General features: G+C 45.0%; 1 protein-coding gene across 3 annotated transcripts in view; it reads right to left on the reverse strand.

Moving 5' to 3' along the window:
- The window catches only part of STRIP2 (striatin interacting protein 2), a 44,227-nt gene that overhangs the window by 18,898 nt on the left and 4,306 nt on the right, over window positions 1-21,023 (reverse strand). For 2 of the 3 annotated variants that reach the window (XM_045565511.1, XM_045565512.1), the window contains exons 2-17: window positions 20,132-20,201; window positions 17,195-17,269; window positions 16,136-16,270; window positions 14,676-14,796; window positions 13,818-13,886; window positions 13,506-13,612; window positions 12,723-12,850; window positions 11,612-11,815; window positions 9,818-10,053; window positions 9,493-9,558; window positions 8,699-8,762; window positions 7,891-7,962; window positions 5,237-5,311; window positions 4,449-4,546; window positions 3,852-3,978; window positions 1,163-1,263 (exon numbers count right to left, since the gene is read on the reverse strand). In XM_045565511.1, coding sequence (XP_045421467.1) covers window positions 1,163-1,263; window positions 3,852-3,978; window positions 4,449-4,546; window positions 5,237-5,311; window positions 7,891-7,962; window positions 8,699-8,762; window positions 9,493-9,558; window positions 9,818-10,053; window positions 11,612-11,815; window positions 12,723-12,850; window positions 13,506-13,612; window positions 13,818-13,886; window positions 14,676-14,796; window positions 16,136-16,270; window positions 17,195-17,269; window positions 20,132-20,201 — 1,748 coding nt within the window. The remainder of the gene's footprint in view (window positions 1-1,162; window positions 1,264-3,851; window positions 3,979-4,448; window positions 4,547-5,236; window positions 5,312-7,890; window positions 7,963-8,698; window positions 8,763-9,492; window positions 9,559-9,817; window positions 10,054-11,611; window positions 11,816-12,722; window positions 12,851-13,505; window positions 13,613-13,817; window positions 13,887-14,675; window positions 14,797-16,135; window positions 16,271-17,194; window positions 17,270-20,131; window positions 20,202-21,023) is intronic. The other variant, XM_045565513.1, reaches the window with a different exon arrangement.

A 21,023-nucleotide genomic window follows, 5' to 3' on the forward strand; every position in this document is an offset into this window, starting at 1 on the left:
AGTACTAACAGACTGGTACAGCAACATCTCCTAGCTCCTGCTTCTCTAGTCACCCCAAGTATGAGATCAGCCCTCTTATTTCCACTTTAGGAACTTTGCCTCTATTTGTTAACATGTTTCCAGTTCTTGTGAAGAAGCAAACTAAGGAACAAGGATCATTCTAGAACCCCAAAGACTCTGTTTGGCTGGGTAAGTAGAAACAATCTGTATTCACAGAGAAGCCTGTGTTCTGATCCTGCCTCTGACACTTACTTAAGGGTCTCACTAGCATGTTAATTTTGAGCAAGTCAATTAACCTCTCTGAATTTGTTTCCTAATTTGTAAAATGAGAATAAAACTTGTAATAACTCTTAGTACTGCTGAGGAGATTAAATGAAATAATGAGGCTGGGTTTGGTGGCTCACACCTGCAATCTCAGTACTTCGGGAGGCCAAGGTGGGAGGATGGCTTGAGGCCAGGAGTTCAAGACCAGCCTGGACAATGTAACCAGACCCTGTCTCTACAAAAGAAAATTAAAAAAAAAATTAGCCGGGCATGGTGGGATGCAACCATAGTCCCAGCTACTCAGGAGGCTAAGGTGGGAAGGTCACTTGAGCCCAGGAGTTCTAGGCTACAGTGCGCTATGATTGTACCACTGCACTCCAGCCTGGGTGACAGAGGGAGACTCTGAGTCTAAAATATACAAGGAAAAAAAAAAAAGGAATGAATGTGAAAATACTTTATTTTTTTGAACTACAAATCAATCTACCTAAGGGTTTATTATTTACCTTCAGTTACAAATTTTGTGTAACACTGTGGTTTACAAAGCAGTATAATTGCTCCAACTTATAATTTATGGTAAGATCAGGGCTGGCCAGACAAGCAGGCTGTTTCACAAAAGACCATCTCCTGGATCCTTCTGCCACAGGCCAAAATTTCATCATTGCAGCTTCATTTCTTTAAGTCATGACATTTTTCCATTTTCAAAACTATTAAAATACAAATACCTCTGTGAAGAGGCCAAACCATATACCCCATCAACTAACACTTCAAGGAAATTAAATTTAACAGTGACAGCTCTAAGATAGGAGGGACTAGAGATCCCAGGAAGACTCAGAGATGATGTAATTTTCTCAACCACCCCAATGTAGTCACTTGAGATAAACCTACCCAGAGTGCATACCTGTTTTTGGCAGTGATGTATGACAAGATATTTTGATTGAAGAACTTCAGGATCAAGGGGATGCAGTTGGCAAATACCAAATGTTGTGATACGTATTCAAACTGAATTAAAAGACCAAAGCAGAAAAGGTGGAGAATAGAAGGTATGCATGAAAAAAAAAAAGAGAGGGAAGTACAAATCTAATATCTATTCATTCCTAAGAATATCCACTGTCCAATTGTGTTATCAGTCTTCCTGTCTGGGAAATGGGGAGATTTATCTTCAGCCACTCCCTCCTATAAGGAGGTGGAAAATCTGCAGTATGTTGCAAACTCCTGACTAAAAGCACAAAACAAGGAAGCCAGAAAGAAAATCCTACTCCAATAAATAGAATTACCGTGAGATTTGTTCCTAAGCCCAACAGGAAAGGAAGGCTCCCTGAGGGAACTGTTTTCCATACCAAACCTCTGGCTCATAATGTTTCAAATGTGATTGATATAGCAGGGACAGGTGCAGCTTACTCCTGACAACTGCCAGCATCATTCAGTCAGGATGGGGACGGCATATAGTAACCAAATGAACCACTGGAATGTTGGCTCCAGCTCGAGTTTGTCTGGTATACCATATTGGCCCTAGTACTTAGAATATCAGTAAGTATTTTAATGAATGAATGAATAAGAGCCCTTCATCCAACAGACATTACACCGAGAAGAAGTCCAAGATGTCTTTGATGGGCTAAACACCAGTACGTGGGGGCTCCATTTTGCTCTGTTGAATCCAGATGGGGTTTGTATATAGGAAAACCTAATGGGGCAGATGGTCACAGAGCAGTGTCATGGGGTTACACTACCCATGATAGACTGAGGAGCACCAAACACAGTTTGTTTCCAGATGCAGAATCTAGTATGCTGGAACAGTACAGAAAAGGGGTTGAAAAAACAGAATTGTGGTGTTTTCCATCCTTAGCTCTTCCTGATCACCAAGAAATAGCCAAGGCAGCAAACTAAGCTACCCTCTGCCCCTAGGTATAAGGTTAAAGGTGGGAGTCAGCTTTCACCAAGACTACTTCCCTCTTCTGCTCATTAATTTCTCCCCAGAAGTCGATCCAGGGTATTTTCCAAAGCCCCAGAGAGAACAACCAACACATACCCTCTATCAACTGATGGAAAAGCTTTTTCAGTTTGAGATGTGCCCATAGCCCTGTCAGGATTCACTGACACACACTGGCAAGGCCCATCAAGCCACCCATCTTTCTGGCTATCAATCCATACACTGCCCACCAAGAGAAGCAGAAGTAAACACACATTCACAGCTCTCTGTTCTTTCTCCACTAGAAACACTATCTCCTACCCACCCCTACCCTCCCAGCCCTGCTGCTGTTCAGCTCACATCAGCAGAAGTGTGAGCACCCAGGACACCCTAACACACCCAAAGATGTCTTTGAATGTGCTGAAGTGTTCAATGCTGTGTGTGGAAACTAAACAAACAAACAAAATTAATGTACCAAAGTAGAGAAATACCATGGTTGTTAGGGCCACACACAGACTTTGCAGGAGACTCCTTGCACTCTGAGGACCTTCTGTTCTACCAGCAAGCTTGATTCTGACTTCTTAGGAAGAAAATGGGATGGAGCTTCTAGGCAGGAATGAAAAGCCTTCCTCTTCTCCCCATGGTCTCCCCATAGAGAGGAAGCATCCATTCATTTCCCCCATCTTGTCCCTATATCTTGGCAAAGCCCACAGAACCATGTCCAAACTCCTTAGCATGGCAAACAATGCTTTCATGGGAAAGCAGTTTCTTAATCTTTCTTAGCTTCGGTTTCCTCATCTATAAAACAGGCATTGAATAAGACTACCTTATAGAGTTGAGCAAATTAAATGAAGCCCCACCCAAGCTTAACAGGGTACCAGGCACATTACAGGTACTCAGTAATCATGTGCTATCATATATATTATAATCTGTTCCCTGCCAACCCCTCCAGCTTCATGTGTCACCAGGTAATCCCCATCTCCCCCTACCCCAAGCAGAACTCCAGCAACATTTAATTACCGTTTCCAAAGATACTTTGCTCTCTCCCTTCTGGAATTTTGCACATTAGCTTTTCTGCTTGAAATGCTTCCTATCTTCCTTCTCTAACAACTCCCATATCCTGGCTAACATATGGTTCTTTAGGATTCCGGTTAGAAGTTACCTCTTCTCCACCCCAAGTTGGATTAGGTATTTCCATAGCAGTCAATGCTTGTCCATATCACAGCACTTATCACTCTGTAATCGGCTATTTATATATCTATATCCATTAGAAGACTTCAAGGTTCTTATGAGCCAGAACTGTGCCTTATTCAGCATTATATCTCAAATATCAGAAAAGTATGGTCAACATATTTTTCCCCCCTTTTTGTGAAATGTTTGAATTCTGTCTTGCACTGTTTCAAAACTGGCTGGGCATTGTCCCAAGAAGCTAGAGATTCCTATCCACAACCCTGGGATAATATACCAAGGATACAGACATCTATACCTTTCTAGGACAATTTCTCACCATCAGCTCCAAACCCTTACCCCAAGCAAATGCAACAGGTAGCTGGATCCCCTGAGGACAATGAAAAGGCTGAAAGATGCTTAGCAGGACTACAAGGGCCCTTGCATCCCTCCTTTGGGAGACAGGGCCTAGAAAACACCTAAGACCTGTGGAGAAGCATTCCTGGATGCTCACCTGGTAAATATGGTTAAGTTTGAAGTGTTTGAGGAGTAGCAGGAGCAGGGTGGAGATACTTTTTACAATGATCTCCTTGTGCCTGTTCACATCGATGCCTAGCTTCATGCTCTGGAGAACAGTGATGCTACAATGGAGAGAGGAAGCATCAGTGCAGGCGGTTGCCTTAGAGACAGGCCTACAAGGGCCCAAGTATTTGGGTCTGATACAATATATACAAGAGAACCAGAACTTGGGAAACTTGAACTTCTGTGCTAGGGAAATCTCCAAGAGTTCCCAATTACAAGCCTGTCTAGGGTAAGCTCCACTGATCTCTCTGTTTCTGTCTCTCTCCTTTGGCAAGCTCCCTTTGGCAATGTCCACCCACATACCTGGGCAGCCAGTTATTTGCACTGGCATTACCCTCCAGACCCTTAGTTCCGAGCTAAAAAAAGAGCCCAGCAGAGAGTTCTTCAGGGGAGACGGGATACTGGTGGGGGAGGGGAGATATCTCTGGAGACAATCCCTGTAAGTGTTAAGGTGAGGTGGGGATTAGAGAGACCCTGCAGACAGGATAGCTAATATCTATCTAGCAGCTGTCCCAGTTGAAGCACTCACGGCATCTCCTCAGGCAGGACATCTGCCAGGATGTTGATAGAGTCTGTCTTAGCCTTGGAAGTGGGAGCTGCAGCCAGCAGAATCTTAAGCAGAGCAATCTGGGAAGTAGAAAATAAGGAAATCCGTCCCTCTTCATCCTACTCAGCAAGGGAGTGATTCTTCAACACCGCAACAGCCCTATGAAAATTGTTTTAAAGGCTTTCTCTGATTTCTTCCCTCAGTGACCAAATCTCCTCAGCATCCAGAAGGACAAACGGGTGCCCAGTCCTGAGAGGCCTGCCTGTGAGGCTAAGGAGGGAGCCATGGGGAGCTCACTCTTAGGCTGCTCTGCTTCAAGTCTGCTCTTTCCAAAGGGGAGGATGGAAGGAGCAAAGTAGGAGGGGCAGTGCATAGAAATAAGGTAGGAGGTACAAGCCCAACTTCTCCCACTCTTTTCCTTCCCAGACCATTGGCATCTTCCTCAGTCCCAGCCTGAGGCTATCTAGGACATGACAGACAGCAGCAGATCTCAGAGGGACTATGGTACTTATCTAAGAGGAGGATCCTCAACGTATCCTGTAAAGACTCTACCTTATTTTCCACCCCTCCCAAAGAAGGACTAGGGAGAACAGCACCTTCAGAGGAGCCCTGAGGAAAGCTCAGAATTTTCATGTGTCAGAGAATGCCTTGCCAAAGGGGCGAAGGCTCAGGAAATAAGCACAAATGATGGAAAGCTCAGCTTGAGATTGCTTTTAACTGTCTATTCCTTGCAGCAGAGAAGGGAAGCTCTGGCCTGGCCATCTCCTTACCATGTACTGAGGGAGGCTATACAGCATACCCTGGTAGAGGACTTCACATGGTGTCTCTGGTACCACCTCTTCTCCCTATGGCAGGAAATACACAGTTTGTTCAGGCTACTTTCCAAGTGACCAAAGGCAACATTTTCTTCTTTGTGAGGGATGGCATGAAAAGAGCAATAAGCTGGATACATGTAGGTTCCTAGCCTAGCTATGTTAATGACTCACTGTATGACCTTGGATAAGTCACCTTCCTTCTCTGAGTCCTAATTTCCTCTTTAATGGGATCAGTGGGCTGGTGTGGATGAACTCTCAGGGCCCAGGACACTGGACTAGACACCCCACACAGAAGGACTTCCCACGGTGTCAATCTGAGGCCAACTGAGAGCTCTAGAATGCTCTGTAAGCCTGGAAGGAGAGGTGGGTGGCTCAATAGTAGGGGTTAATAATGAAGGTGGGTAACCTATGTCCTGGAGAGACAGGAAGGAACATTAGCAGGGAAGCTTTTAGGTGGATGGAAAGTTTTCTTCTCCTCTCCATTAGTCCCACAACGTTACTTTCTCCTTTCTGACCAGCCCCCTCATGCACAACCATCTCTGTCCTTTTGATGACCCCAACTAAGCCTTTTATCAGAGTGGGGAGACAGGGTCCTCAGATGCTCAAGAGGCTTCTGTGGCCATTGTCATCTTTAACCAATGCAGTCTCACTCCTCTCCCAACATCCCTCTATTACAGGGCAAGGACCACTGTCATGAGACTCTGAGGTAGGGAAGAATAACCAGGCCCCTTCCACCCCACATAACTCAGCTGCTGCTTAAATGGACACAGGTCTTAGATGGGCATTCAACAGAGCCTGGCAATCCTGGCATGTTTCCCTTCCTATTCTCCGAAAGGCCTATTTCATACTTTCCCTCTCCTCAAACAAACCCCTCTGCCCTACGACCCCTAAACAGTTGCTGATCTTTCCTCACACTTCATGGAGAAAACAGAAGCAACCAGACAGGCACACTCTCATCTGCTCAACACTGAATCTACTAAAGAGTCTCTGCCTTCCTTCTTGACATGAAGGATGAACCACTTGTGCTTTTAACAAAGGCCAATCTTCCACTTGTGCTCAGGATCCCACACCCATTCGCTTTGTCGAATGCATCAATTCTACAATTATCCCCTCTCCTGGACAAAAACATACTCTAGTATCTCTCAGCTAAAAAACACCCTCCAACACCCTCCCTTGACCCCACATCCTCTGTCAGCTATAATACCATTCCATTTCTTTCCTCTTCATCACAAAACTTTTATGTTGTCCACCTCCTTTTTGGACATTCCCTTCAATACACTCCAGTTAGGCTTTCAGACCCACTACTTCACTGGGGGTTGCTCTTATCAAGGTCACCAGTTATCTTCATGTTGCCAAATCCAGTGGGTACCTCAGTTCTTATCACAGGCTATCAGCAGAATTTGACCCGGTGGATCACTTCCCTCTTCTTGAAAGACTTTCTTTTCTTAGCTTTTATGATATCATAATCTCCTGGTTTTCCTGCCACCTCACTGTTTTTCTTACTCTACTTTTCTGGCTCCTCTCCTTTCCTGACTCATCCCTCCTTCAACATACTAGTGTGCCCCAGGGCTTTGTCCTGGGGTCCAGCCTATTTTCTGTCTCCACTCCCTCCTTGGGTTATCTCAGCCAGTTCTATGGCTTTTGATACTGTCAAGTTTATTTCTCAAAGCCAGCACTCTCTCTAGAATTCTAGACCCATATATCTGGCTGCCTGCAGCTCCACATGGGTCTCTAATGGGCATCTAAACTTAGTATGACCAAAAACTCCTCCCCATCTTGGCAAATGATAATTATTCTTGATTCTTCTCTTTGCCTCTCTATCCACATCCAACTGAACTGCAAGTCTTGACAGCTATTCCTCTAAAATGTAAACCAAATGTATCTACTTTTCACTGTCTTCACAATTACTACCCCATTCCAGGTCAGCATCATTTCTCACTTTGACTATTTTAAGAACTTCCTAATTTCCCTGCTTCCACTCTTTCCTGGTCCAATCTTTACACAGCAGCCAATGTTTTAAAAACATAAATCAGATGTCACTCTCCTGCTTAAAATCTCCAAAGGCTTCCCTCTGTACTGTGAACCAACTTTAAGCTCTCCAACTTTGCTTACAGGCCCTCTGTAAAGTGGCCCTGGGCCACCTCTCTGACTCTATCTCTAGGACCCTAGCCCTCACCCCTGTATGCTGGCCATACTGGTCTTCTTTTACTACCTCCAACACTCTGGGACTGAGGGGTGGCATGCTGTCCCCTTGTTAAGGCTGTTCTCTCCACTTGGAACACTCTTTCCCCTGATATTCCTATGGCTGGCTCCATGTACCTCAGATCTTGGCTTAAATGTCAACTTTCTCAGAGTCAACCTACCTTGACTGCCCAATCTCAAGTAGTCTACTGATGCTTCTATTATGTCACCCTATTTAAATTTTCTTTGTTGTTATCTACCATTCTCTGATAGTCTTCTTTACTTTTTTGGTTTTTTATGCCATGAAAGCAGGGACCTTGTCTTGCTTGGGACACAGTAACAGCCCAATAAGCTGAATGAATACATGTGATAGCACTGTAGACAGACTTCCTTTTGCCCTCCTCCTGTTCAGGACCCTCTTGACTCACCAAAGACATGGGGCACTTCTCCAGCTCCTCTTCATTCTTGATCTGCACATCTGCGATGGAGATATACTTGTGCTAGTGAAGATAAAAAAGACATCACCAAGGGCTGAGAGCCTCAATCACATGTGTACCAGGCTCTTATTTAACTTCCCCAAAGACAAGGAAATGCTCTGTTTATGGTTCTGTCACCCTAAACAGACATGAACTCTTTGAAGGTAGGAGTCTTAGTCACCTCTACATTGTCAGCACTGGTCAAAGTGCTTTACACATAGTGTTTCTGTTTATTCTATGTTTCCGTATTTGTTGAAAAGCAGCAAATACTTAAGCATTTGCCTTCAAACAAAGTGCAAGGGGAAACCAAGACCAGGCCCTGCCCCAGGCCACTGCCCTGAGAGTTTTGTTGTGTGTGCATGAATGCATGGAGTGATGACTCCATACTCTTTGTGCTCACAAACACAATGGATGTAGAGCAGACTCCTACCCAATCCTGGGCCTTTGGAAGTTAGTGGACCTATGGGCAAAGAGAAATGAATGGAAAGGAAGCAAGGAGTGGGGAGAGAGAGAGAAAGATGGGAAGAGGGAAAAGGAATGAGAGGAAGAAAGGAGAACTTTGTCATCTATCTGAATGTAGGAAACTGGGTAAGTAAGGAGAGACTTGATTTTTCCTATTTGGCCAAGAAGCCTGCAGGGGAAATGCATAAGGTCCAGAAAGCACTTGGTATAAGAGCCCCACTCAGTATTCAGGACCCTGGTAATCTGACTTGCCTTGATGGCTCCCTACCCCTGAAGACTGAGAGCCCACTCTGGTCACCTGCTTTAGGGTCTTCACACTCTCGTGGATGGGCCTGGGTAATCCAACCAAGGTATCTGTGTCCCTGTGAAAAGCCAGACACATCAGATTGTAAGCTTCAAAAGTACAGGGAACTACTAATACTTTTTGGAGTCACATGGACCATGCCACTTTCAACATCTACCCTCAGCACCCTGGACCTTCCTCTGTAAGCTCCCGGGTCTCCCATTATTGCTTCAGGACACAAAAAGAACAATGGCACAGAGAAGTATTCCTGAAAATTAAGAGATCTGTATAGTCTCTTGGGGACTCTCTTGGTGTGGGAGTGGTATGTTCCTACTTAAAAGGGTATATAGCTCAACAATACTTTTGACAGTCAAAGCCCAGTAATAAAGCCTTCTCTATTTTGGAGAGGCCAGTGGGAAGGGTTCATGAGGGTGGGGAAGACTGGATCTGTTCTGACCATGTCTCTTCTTCACAGAATTTTAGGAGAATCTTGCATTAGAGCAGGAAGGGCCCCTAGGGACCATCTAATCCAAAACTCTCATGAGGAAATTAAGGCCCAAGAGGAAAATAACTTGTTGTTTAAGATCCTGCACCTGGTTAAAAACACAAAAGTTCTTTGAGGAAAGTGGAAGAAACCCAAGGAAAAAAATCCATGGAAAGCAGCCAAAGTAGTCACTGAGAGTTGCCCACACCCTGGTGGCTCTAGGTTGTGTCATGACTACCAGGCAACATCCCTCATTCCAAGCCACCTGCTCCTCTGGCCCCCCAGGAACCACTCTATAGCCAGTTCTGACCACTTAGTCACTTACTGCCCCAAGGTGAATCCGATGAACTTGTTCCTGCTCATCTCCAAGAAGTGCTCAATGTCCTTCTGCCTGAGAGGATAGTGGACAGACCAATCCCAGAGAAGGAAAGAAAAGCAAATCTTGAGAGAGAGAACTTTTCTGGGCTCCTACCCTCCAATAGGAAGACTGGAGCAGTTGGGGAAGATAGCAGTCAACAGAGGGAATTTCAAACCCAGGAGTTCTGACTGCCAGACCAGCTTAATGAGCCTTGAATATATAGACTAGTCTACCCTGGGCCTTCAGTGATTGAAACCCCAAAGTGCAGGGTTGCTGCTGCTATTAAACCTACCTGACCTTTGGGGCCCAAGGCAGGCCCTTGGGAAAGGCCACCCGCTCAGCAGAGAGGGGTGCCTGTGAGGGTGGAGGTGGCACCAGAGGGTCCTGCTCTAGCAGGTCTAACTCTCCATCCAAGGTTCGTTCTCCATCACCAGCAGATTCCTCTTCCTCCTCTGTGGCTGGCTCCTCAGTTTTGAAGAGATCCCTTTCATTATAGATGTCCAGGCTGTCCTGCTTAGTGAGGAGTTGCTGGAGGGAGGAAGCAAGGAGGGGAGATGTGCAGAGATCTCACCCTGCGCATCCTTGTCTGAGGCCACCCCTACCCACAGGCTTCCAGACTTCAGGGAACGTGAAGTCAGAACCCAGCCCTTGTGAGAACATCCCATTCCCCACCTCAATCCTACTGCCCCCATCGGGCCCAATATCAGGACAAGAAGTTCTCAGGCAACCATGCCAATGGCCAGGGAACAGAGCATAGATAATCCCAAAGTCATAGTCACTTAGCTTTCAGAAAGCACTGATGCCTTTTTTTTGCCAGCACTTTCCTTCCTAATTATGCTCTGCTTAGGTGAACATTCAATTAGTTTGCCTTCTGTGAGCATACACCAGCTGGCTGACTGAGGAAGAGGAGGACAGAAGCTTGCTGCCAGGCAGAGGGAAGCAAGTTTGGAATTTTAAATCTTGTCACAGAAAGAAAAAAAGATTGGACAGAAATAGGCCAAAAAGTTAACAGTGACTGCTTCTGGTTGTTAAGATTGTGGGTGATTTTTCTCTTCTCCCTTCATCACATTTTTATATTTGGTCCAAATTTTCTACAATGAGTAAGCATTACTTTATAAAACAAAAAATAAAGGTTAAAAAAAATCACATTGCAGATAATGTAGACTGGATTACTGAGCACAACTGTCAGGCCCTGTTGATGAACTAAAGTAGGTCAGGCAGGTGAGTTTGTGGGAGTGTGGTAAGGTCTCAGCGTAACTTGTAATTCTGACCTTTTCAGGACTGCAGACAACAGTCACGTGCTGCATAATGATGCTTCCATCAACAATGGACTGCATATACGATGGTAGACCCCTAAGATTTTAATACTGTACCCTATGTAGGTTTAGATACACAAATACCATTGGGTCACAGTTGCATACAGTACAGTAACCTGCTGTACAGGTTTGCAGCCTAGGAGCAATAGGCTATATGTCTAGGTGTGCAGTAGGCTCTACCACCTTGGTTTATATAAGTACACTCTATGATGTTCACAGAGTGATGAAATCACATAATGACACATATCTCAGAATGTATCCCTGTTGTTAAGCAACACATGACTATATACCTAGAACCCTAACCGTCTGTCTCAAATGTAAGCCTTTGGTTCCAGGGCCAGACAAGAGTATGGCTAGCTCAGAGTTAACCTTCTTGCTGCCACAAAAAAGGTAAAGTGCCTCACCTCAAGCACATAGGTTTGCTGGGAGTCCCGTTCAGATGCCCTGGCTCCTGATACCCCTGTCTCCAGGATTATACCTGTTGTCAGACCATTGTTTAGAATGCTAAGGAAGTCCAGGCACTGATGTCTATGCCAAGGTAGCAAGACCTGGCTATATGGTGTTATATCACAGCATTACATCAGGACAGCTCAGGGTCTGACGGGGCTAGGGGAGGGGCCACAGTATAGACTCTAAGGTTTCAGGTTGTTCACAGGGTCAACTTGGGGCAGGATGAGCCACATCATTTACTGCCCTTTCTTACCCAGAATAGCTTAAGATCTTGATTTTTGGCTAGTCAGTGTCACACCACACCACTGTCTAGTACATACCCTTCGAGAACCACGGCGGCCTCGCAGCTTGGAGGGTGGTGGCGCCAGCTGAGACTCCCCCAGGTCGAGAGTGTAAGAGGGTGGGGAGGCAGCACGCATGCTCTTCACCACCTGGATACTGTCCTCAGCCAGTGGAGGCAGGCCCAATTCTGCCCGCTTCTGTATTTTGAGAGCCTGCAGATGCTCAAATCCACCAAGGGTAAACTAAGGGGGAAACAGGAAAGGAGCAGAGAAGGGAGACGAAAGAAGGAAAGTCAGAGAGAGTAAAGTGAGGGAAACATGGATGAAAGAAAGAGCCATAACCTCTAGTCCCCTCAGATCTTCTCCTTAATAAGGAAGGGGTAAATGTCATTGCCATCCCCAGTCTGAGGAACTCAGGGGTCTGGATAAAGCTTTATTTGCTGACCCAGACTGAGAAACATCACCAGAAGTTAGAAAAGGGACTCCTGAGGGCCTGAACTGAAAAAATAGGAAACTATCACCCTTTTTAAGGAGCACATCCAGATGCTATAAACCCCAGAGTCACTCAATTGCCTCTGCAGTCAAGAGGCAGTTCCCCCTATGAGGCCTGCCTGGAGGGTATGTTGTTCAGTCAGCTCTATGGGATGGGAGCCAGAGATGAAGGATCAGATTGAATAATTAGTATCAAAGCTGCAACCATATAATTATAAGGACTTCATTTTTTTAAAAACGCAAATCCTCTATTTATCTGGAAGGGGGGCAGACACTAACCCCAGCATTTTACAGCTAGAGAAACTGAGGCACAGACAGTTGCCCAAAGTTCCTCACTATCAGCAGAGCCCAGATCTCCCAACTTTCAGCCAGTGTTCTTTCTCTGAAACATTGGCTGTATCAGCAGAAAGGTGCCATTGACACCCCAACTCATGGAGTAGTATCTCCCATCCATTCAGTAGAAAGGGGAAATCTGGTCTGGCACAGAACACCGGATGCCTCTAGGACAGACTTGTTGCCCCTCCCCATTAGCTGTTGGCTAATGGCTACCCCATTCTGCTGCCTAGCTCCAGCCTCCTGGATCAGACTAGAAGAAACTGAGGTGGCACAGGGCATTGCTGCTCTGATAAGATGGGAGTGGGGAGGATCAGCCACTCACCATGACCACCTTCCAGAGCAGGAGCAGGACCTTCTTTATAGGGAAGTGGGGAGCCAGGCCACTGCAGAACTTAGTAACCATGGAGAAGAGCAGTAGGGCAAAAGGCTCCTCATTATGCATGGAGAAGCCTGGGGATGTGGAGAGAGGTGAGTGAGAAAGTGAGGATGAGGCACCTAAAACCCTGCCCCTGTAACCCTGATTCTGGGCACCCTGAGGAAGGCACTCACCTCCCCTGAAGAATTCGAGAGTACTTGGTCCTGAGAAGGAGGCTTAGAAAGCCCCAGAGGGAAGCCCCTCAAGAGCAGAAAGGGAGGGCATGGAGGTAAAATGGCTTAGAAGTAACAGTAATGAAGATGTTGCTTTCTGGCTGAAGGACCCAATGCATTTCACTTTCCCACATCAATAATATATTTTTAAAATCCCATGGCCTTCATATCCTATCCCTGTCAGATGACACCGGCTTGTTTGAACAGATCTGAGTTTTCAAGGTGATTTAACTCATTTTTTCATGTGAGATTCCTGATGGAATGGGAGAGAGGTGGCTATCCCCATTTACAACCAAGGAAACCCAGGGACAGAAGAGTGACATGGCTGGTCCTAGCTCACAGCTAAGGGGAGCAATCAAGCCCAGCCCTCGGGCCTGCCATGCAGTATCTTGTCCTAAAAGAATGTTAATTAAAAAAAAAGAAAGAAAAAGGACAGTTTGCCTCTCCTAGGCAGATGCTCTGTTTCCCCTCCACCATCAGCACCCCATCCCTACCTTCCTCAAGTGCCGTTTCTTACTCAATTCAGTGCGGAAGGTCTCCCGGGCTGTCCTCCACCCACAGGGGTCTGTCTCTCGCTCCAGGCGGATGTTTTCCACCATTAGGTACATGACACTCAGCAGCACTCTGGGGTTACAGAAGGGTCACAAGAGGTTCCCAAGGCAGTTATCAGTCCATAGTCAGAGACCTCAGGGATGGTCTCTGTGGGAACCCAAGCCAGTTAGATTAGCTAGAGCAACTTCCTAGTGTTCTGAGTCGTCTGGGATATGGGAAAAGGGTAACCCAGTCCTAATAATACCCCTGTTCCAAGCCCATATTCAGCCCCACTCACCGGAGCTCTGTGCTATCAGCGATGGAGACAGCTGGTTTCCGAAGGGCACTGCTACAGGCCTGGCTGTTGCTGCCAGGGTGGGGCAGAGTGGGGAGAGGGAAAGAATAGGAACCCATAAGGCCTCTTTCTTCTCTGTGCTCTTACTTATCTGCACATAAACATGAGTATCTGCCATTCCCTGGCTATGTAGCCACTAACAAAACTTGTCTAAGATAAAGGAGCCCACAGCAAACCCTAATCTGTGGTGAAGACAGGCAAGGGCAGGGTCTGTAGTATCCACTCCTCCTCCAGTCTCCAGAATACTTAGTACTGTGCTGGATAAAAAAGAGATGCTAAGCAATACCTGATGAATAATAAGCAGATTTCACTCTATCTAAAACTCCTGGGTGATGGGCAGGAGACAGAACGAGGTGTCACCATAGCAGAGTTAGCAGATCAGCCCATCTCTAGAGCTATAACCCATGAGGGAAAGAATTAGGCACTATGACAGGATTTTGTCCTATTCTTCTTGTGTCATGCTCTTAGGTAGAACAGTTTCCCTCATGAATTCCAGAGTTAGGCTTAGAATGAGCTTAGAATGTGCTTGAACAATAAGGGAACCCACCCAGGACAGGCCCCTGAAGCCCAGGATTCAGGCTGTAAGTGGGGCAGAAACTGCTGGTGAGCCCAACTTCAGGGAGGGAGAACAGATCAGGGAACATGGCCAGATGGAGGGGAACTGTCTAACAAGCTTTGGGCTGAGGTGTGAGTAGACCCAGCTCCCCACCGGGGTCTCTATAGTGAGGAAACTAGCACAGAACATGAGGCCCTTTCAAGGAAGGGGGTTATCTAGGCCAACTCTCCCCTAAGGTTTCTCACTCGATTTCCATGTGGAGTAGCTCCAGGAAGGCAGAGAAGGTCCCCATCTGATACAGCAAGAAGCAGTTGTACCTGGACCAGTGTAGCACATCAACCTCTGAATCACATTCCCCAAAAGTGCCTAAAGGACCAGACAGTTACCATAGGGGTTGAGGGGGAGCGATATCTCAGTTCTTTCCACCCTGCCCCATGATCTTAAGACTTTTCTGTAATACCCTGCCCAATAATTAGGCTGACAGATGTATGGCAGCCCCTAATAACTTCCTGGAATGAGTCAGGGGACAGGAGAGGCAGTCTCCAGGGTTAAGTCCAATGTACTCAACAATGGTCTGCCTTAAGTGTCGATCCCCCAGGAGCAGATCTTGAAATAAGTAAGGATCCAAGGGCAAGTAGTTTATTTGGGAATTAATCCCAGGAATCACCAGTAGAGAAGTAGGAAAATGAGATAGGGAAGAAAAGGCAGCCAAAAGAGTTCAATGTTAGGCGAAGCTCTGAAACAGTATAAAACATAAATCTCAGAGTTATCCCATGCAAGAGAGGTGAGATAGTTGGGCTATCCATCCACTAACTCCTGCCAGTCACTGGATTAGGGGTGCTAAACTAGGGGAGCACACTAATTTCCTGGCTTCCCTGTGTAGGCTGCAACCCTTGGGGGCAAAAAAAAGGTATTGGCAGTTGGAAGTTGGCCAGAGCACCAGACCCAGCAAGTATGGGTGGGTACTGCCTTATTTCCTAGAGTCTTACCTTCACTCAACGTCCACCCTCTTTCCTCTCCATTTATTTATTTTTTTTCTTTTACAATTTTTTTTAGCTCTCAACTAGATGGTTCTGCCAACCATCCTCATATTTATGATCTCAGGGCTTATTTTCACTATGCCAGCTAAGTTATCTCATTTCCCTTTTTACACCTGGCTAACAGGTTTCTTCTGGGAAGCTTTCCCCAATTAATCTCATTTAGTTGTGATCATGTCCAAATTAGTTACAGCATCCACTCCTGCTGCTACGTTGGCTTGAACCTTCAAAATGCCAACAAGAAACAACACAGAGGGTCCATGTATAAGTCTGTAACACTCCTCTATTTCTCCCCAGCTCAGGAGCCAGGCCATAGCTGATGAAAGAAGTCTCCATCCTCAGCTGGTGGTAAATGGTCAGCTCTGGCCACATGACCTTCTTACTAGTCTTCAAATATGATTACAGCTCAGGTTAGAGGTAAAAAGAACACTATAAAAAATCCTGCCATGCCTGGTAAGATAAAGGCAGATCCCAAGGGATCCAGAATAGCACTCTGGATCTCCTCATCTTCCTCATAAGCACAGGTTACTCCTAGCACCTGATAAGTTCTGTCCCTGAGAGACAAGGGACTTTGCCTTCCCCACATAGCCTGCCTCAACCCAGTCCTGATAATGCCACTTCCCTCTCTAGCCTCCAACCCTTGCAAGCTAGCAGGGGTGGTCACTCACCTTGGGCCAAATAGAGAACAGCCCGGGCCACCTTCAGCCGCCGCTCCCTACTGACCACCTCCAGCCGGTCCAGGAGTCCCATTACATAGGTCTTTTGAGCATCTTCCTCCAACTCTAGCCATTCCCTGCCCTGCACTGGGGATAGAAGGCCATACACATCCAGTGTCAGCCACTGCCATCCTTCCTGGAAAGGCTCCTGATAGCATATCTGCTTCTAATTTCAGCCCCCAACAAATTCTTCCCTCCAAAAGCTTTCCTTAGTTAACTGAGAAAGAACAAGAGATGGGAAAGTAAAGGACCAAAAATGTTCTGCCTTGGACCCACTCTGTAGTCTTATCTCCAGCATCCCCTTTGTCTTCCACATACAGCCTACATTGTCCTGTCTCTCTGCATATCCAACTCCTAGTCATCCTTATAGGCCCAATACAAAATAACCTCTTTCCCACTAATGCTCCAGCCAGTGTCTTGCTCCCAAGACACTTTTTTACTTTTCTGTGATACTTAGTATTTTCCTCTTGGCCTCAGCTAGTTTCATGATGCACACATCTCCCCTCTGCTCTCAGACTATAACCTCTTTGTAGAAGCTACTTCTCACCTCTGCCTCCTGCATCTCTGACACAGAAGATACTCACTATACATTTGCTGAATTGAAAATTGAATTGCCACAGAACAAGTAAGGAGATGAAGGTCTGAGAATGTCATGGTGTGGGCACATAAAATTACTACTGAGAGTGGGGCAGAGTTGGAGGCAGGGGTTGAACATTAAGGTCAAGGGTTCTATTAGTCAGCAGGGCACCAGCCCAGCCACACCTCACCATCCCTCTGCTCTCCTGCCCCTTTACACCAGGGAAAGGAACCCAGCTCAGGCTTCTCTTGCTTCCCATGACCTCTCCACTTGAGATACAGAGAACCCTGTATCCCATATGCAAGAAGAGAAGGGTATATGGTTATAGAGGGGATAAAGGATAATACTTTGTTTTAGCCCTTTACTAGCTAGGTCAGGCTGGGATATCAAGGGAGGGAAAAAGAAGGAATCTATGAGTAAAGATCTGGGATCACCTTGAGTCCTGAAATCTTCTTCAAAGCACCTCCTGTTATTGGTGAATTCCAGGTTCTCAGTGTAGCTATACAATTCTGCAGCAGGAAAGACATAACAGTCACATTCAGGAGATCCTTAGAGAAGGGGATTGGGGTGGAGAGGGTGGCATGAAAGAGCTGAAGCTTCCAACACATTCCTGTGTCCAATTCAATCCAAAGCCAGCTTCCTCCCTTTCAGAGCAGTTAAAAATAGCCACTTGTGTCCCTGGGTGATTAAACCATCAAACCTGTCCTCCTCCTGCCAGCTGGCTACTGCAGCAGAGAAGGCAGCCTTCAACATTCAGTGAGAGCCAAGAGGAGGGCTGGAGCACAGAGAGGTTAATGTCATCAACTCCTGTTTCTCAGGGCTGCAACTCCTTCTGCTTTGTCAGTCTAGACTGGGACTGTCCTATCTCTGGGGGAGAGGAGAGAAACACAACTCCTGAAATTTAGAGGCAAGATCCTTGTGCTGTTCAGGAAGCCAGGGCAAGGGCTGAAAAGTAAGTGCTAGATGGCTCTTCAGGGTTGGAGCCAGTTCATTCTCTCCTTGCTGAGTTTACTCAAAGGGTGTATAAGTTTAGGTTCCTGCCCATGGCAGAGGCTGCATAAAACCATGTAGAGAACAGATATGGTTGCCAAAGGGCTGCCTGTGCCCAGGAAAAGCTAACTTTGCTGACCGCAGCCTCTCAATACAAAATGCAGAAAGCTTATGAGGAATAAAAATGTCCTTTCCTACACCCCCCTAGAACATTTTATCTGTACCCTCATATTACAGAAGATGAAGAATTGAAATAGAAAAGTTAATAGGTGACAGAAAAGATTTCCTCAAAAATCTCTTTTCCACACCTGAGCCCCTTACTGGAAATTTAACTAGGTCACAGATAATTCTCAAAGCAAGAGAAATTCACATGTTCCAGCCAGATGTCTATTGGTTGAGAAACACCTTGTCTGGGAGCCAGGGCTTTTGAGTCCTGAGTTCCAGAATCTGGGAATGACCAGAAACAAATCCCATCTCTGAATCTTAAATTCTTCAGTTATTAGTGGAGAATGTGGATACTTTTAAGAGTAAGGCACCACAAGCCCAGTCAGAAAAGTGAACAAGGCTCTTAGGTACTGAACTTTAGTTTTGTTCTTTTTATTTTTAAATTTTAGATTATGAATTTTCATGTACAGGTAAGTATGGAATAGTACATTTAAGACACTTGTGTGTCTTCAACCAGATTAAAAAAATGTTAGCATTTGTCATATCTGCTTCAGACTGTTCCACAGTCTATTTTATTCCCCTCTCTAGAGCTATCCCCTATGAAATTGGTATAGTTTCCTTCACATGCCTGTTTTTATACTTTTACTACATATGTACGTGCCTGTAAACAATATATGATATTGTTTTGTTTTAAAAATTTTTATCAAAGCAGTATAAATTCCTTGGTCACTGCTTCCTTTCCCCAACTTTGTTTTTAACATCTATTGATGCTGAAGCACATTGATATGGATTATTTTAGTGGTTATACAGTAGCCTACTGGACTAATATGCTATCCATTCCCTTACTTATGGGCATTTAAGTTGTTTTCAGTTTTTCACAATGATAAACAAGCCTGTAATAAACATCTTTGTACATTTTCTTGTGCCCAAGTATAAGTTTCTTTTGAGCATAAATCTAGGAATAGAATTGCTGGGTCATAATATGTATACATCTTCAACTTTAGATATGACCAAACAGCTTTCCAATTTTATACTCTGCTCCCCCATGCCTAGTAGTGTATAAAAGTATTCATTTCTCTGTACCCTTACCAACCCCAGGTTTTTAAGTTTTGCAATCTGATTATTGTGAAATAATGTTATTCTTTTAATTTGCTTTTCCCCATTTACTAATGAAGTTCAATATCTTTTCATACATTTAGCGACCACTTGGTTTTCTCTTCTATGAATTCCTATTCATATTCTTTGCCTACTTCTCTATTGGGTTGTTCATCTCCTTTTCTCTCTCTTTCTTTATCTCTCTCTAAATATATATATATTTTCATATTCTGGGATCTAATTCTTTGTTGGTTATTAAACTTAGCTTTCTATTTCTGTCACTCATCACAAAATTTATTCACTTGTGCTTATTCACAAGAACTTCTTTTAAAATGTTTGTCTCTTTTCTCTGAAAAAGCATGTCTCAAAGTGACACTTCCATGTGACAGAATATTTAACTTTCACACCGTCTCCACCCAAAGCTCGTTTATTAATAACTGGCATTTGTAGCACGTGTAACACGGAGGTCCTTACAGTGAAGAGATCACGTTTACCCTAAGCTAAAAAGCCAGACACAGAGAAGCAGCCCAGCCTTGAAAGAAGAATAGAATTACTTAAGCTCAACTCACAAACATCCAAGCAGAACTCCACTCTAATGGATGCAGGTGACAGATCCAGCCTTGCGTGGCTGGTCAGTTGTCTATAGAGTTTTTCCTCAGACATTGCTGAGATTTTAATAAAGGGCAGGTGTTAGGGGAAGGGGAAAGATGGAGGTAGAGGAGACAAAGGAGAGAGAGACGGAATGAGATAAAGAGTGGCAGAAAGAAGGGGCCAGGCAAAGATATGGATGACAGTAAGAGAAAGAGAGAAAGAATAGGGAGAAGATGGAGAGAAAACTGATTTGAGAGTGCACCAAAAGAGAATAAAGAAGGGTGATCAGGAAAGAGTAATAGAATGGAAGAACAATGAATACCACAGCCAAGGAGAGTCCACAGAAGGAAATGTGAAAGCAAACAAAGAGGTATTTACCACTGGAGGGTGTAGAGAAAAAAGAATGTGGAGAACAGTCTTTGTTTAACAGCCACTTGCTAAGAACAGACAACCTGCCAGGGGAGATCACAGGCCCCTTCCCTCTCCTCCTGGCCATTCCTCTACTAACTACTGACCCAACTACCTCATACCTGACAACTCTGCTGCGTGCCCATCTGCATCTCCATACTCAAACTCCAGAGTGGGGCAGTCCACAGAGCCCTGTAATGGAGAAATTTTTCTGGTAACTGAGGTGATGTGGGAAAAGGGGTTGCCAAGGAAAGATTATACCCTTATTTCATCTTCTTCCCCTCTTGGAGGCCAATGTTAGATCAAGGAGGCAGCTAAGAGAGTTCTATGTGGGCCTTTCATCCCAGAGGTACCCTCATCCAAGCCAAAACTTGAGGCTTGTTGTGGAGAGAGGCTGAGGATTCCTATATAGAATCAGAAAGTCGGATAAAGGGCAGGATCCCAAATAGATACGAAAGCTACCATCTGTGCCCACATCTAATTGACACAAACACAGACCAGAGGAACATCTAGCTGATCTCTACAAAAATGAGATAGACAAAAACAAAAGAGAACTGGATTCTAGCCTTAGTTCTGTCATCAACTGCATGATATGGGGCGAGTCTTATGCTGTGAATCATAGTTTCTCATCTATAAAAAGAGGCTCTTCAGCTCTAATATTTGACAACTTTAGGATGGTCATATAAGGTACCATTTCCACTCCAAGTTGTAGATAAAGGTAGATTTCCTACAATGTTGTATGTATAAATTTATAATTCTGTTAAAATATGTTTAATATAATCCCATTTTCTAACTTCTTTAAGTATTTTGGGGTATTTCCTTCCAGTGTAAGTTAATACATATGAATATTTAAAATTCTCAATCTCAGCTCTGTCATATACTGTGTGATCTTAGGCAAGTTAACCTCCCTGCGTCAGTGTGGCATAAAAAATATATTGGTCTTTGCCCCTGGTTCCTGGCACAGAGCTCCTGAAACCCTTAAAATTTCCTGAGTGATAGGAGTATCTGTTACTA

This window comes from Lemur catta, chromosome 11, assembly GCF_020740605.2.
Source record: "Lemur catta isolate mLemCat1 chromosome 11, mLemCat1.pri, whole genome shotgun sequence".
NCBI lineage: Eukaryota > Metazoa > Chordata > Mammalia > Primates > Lemuridae > Lemur > Lemur catta.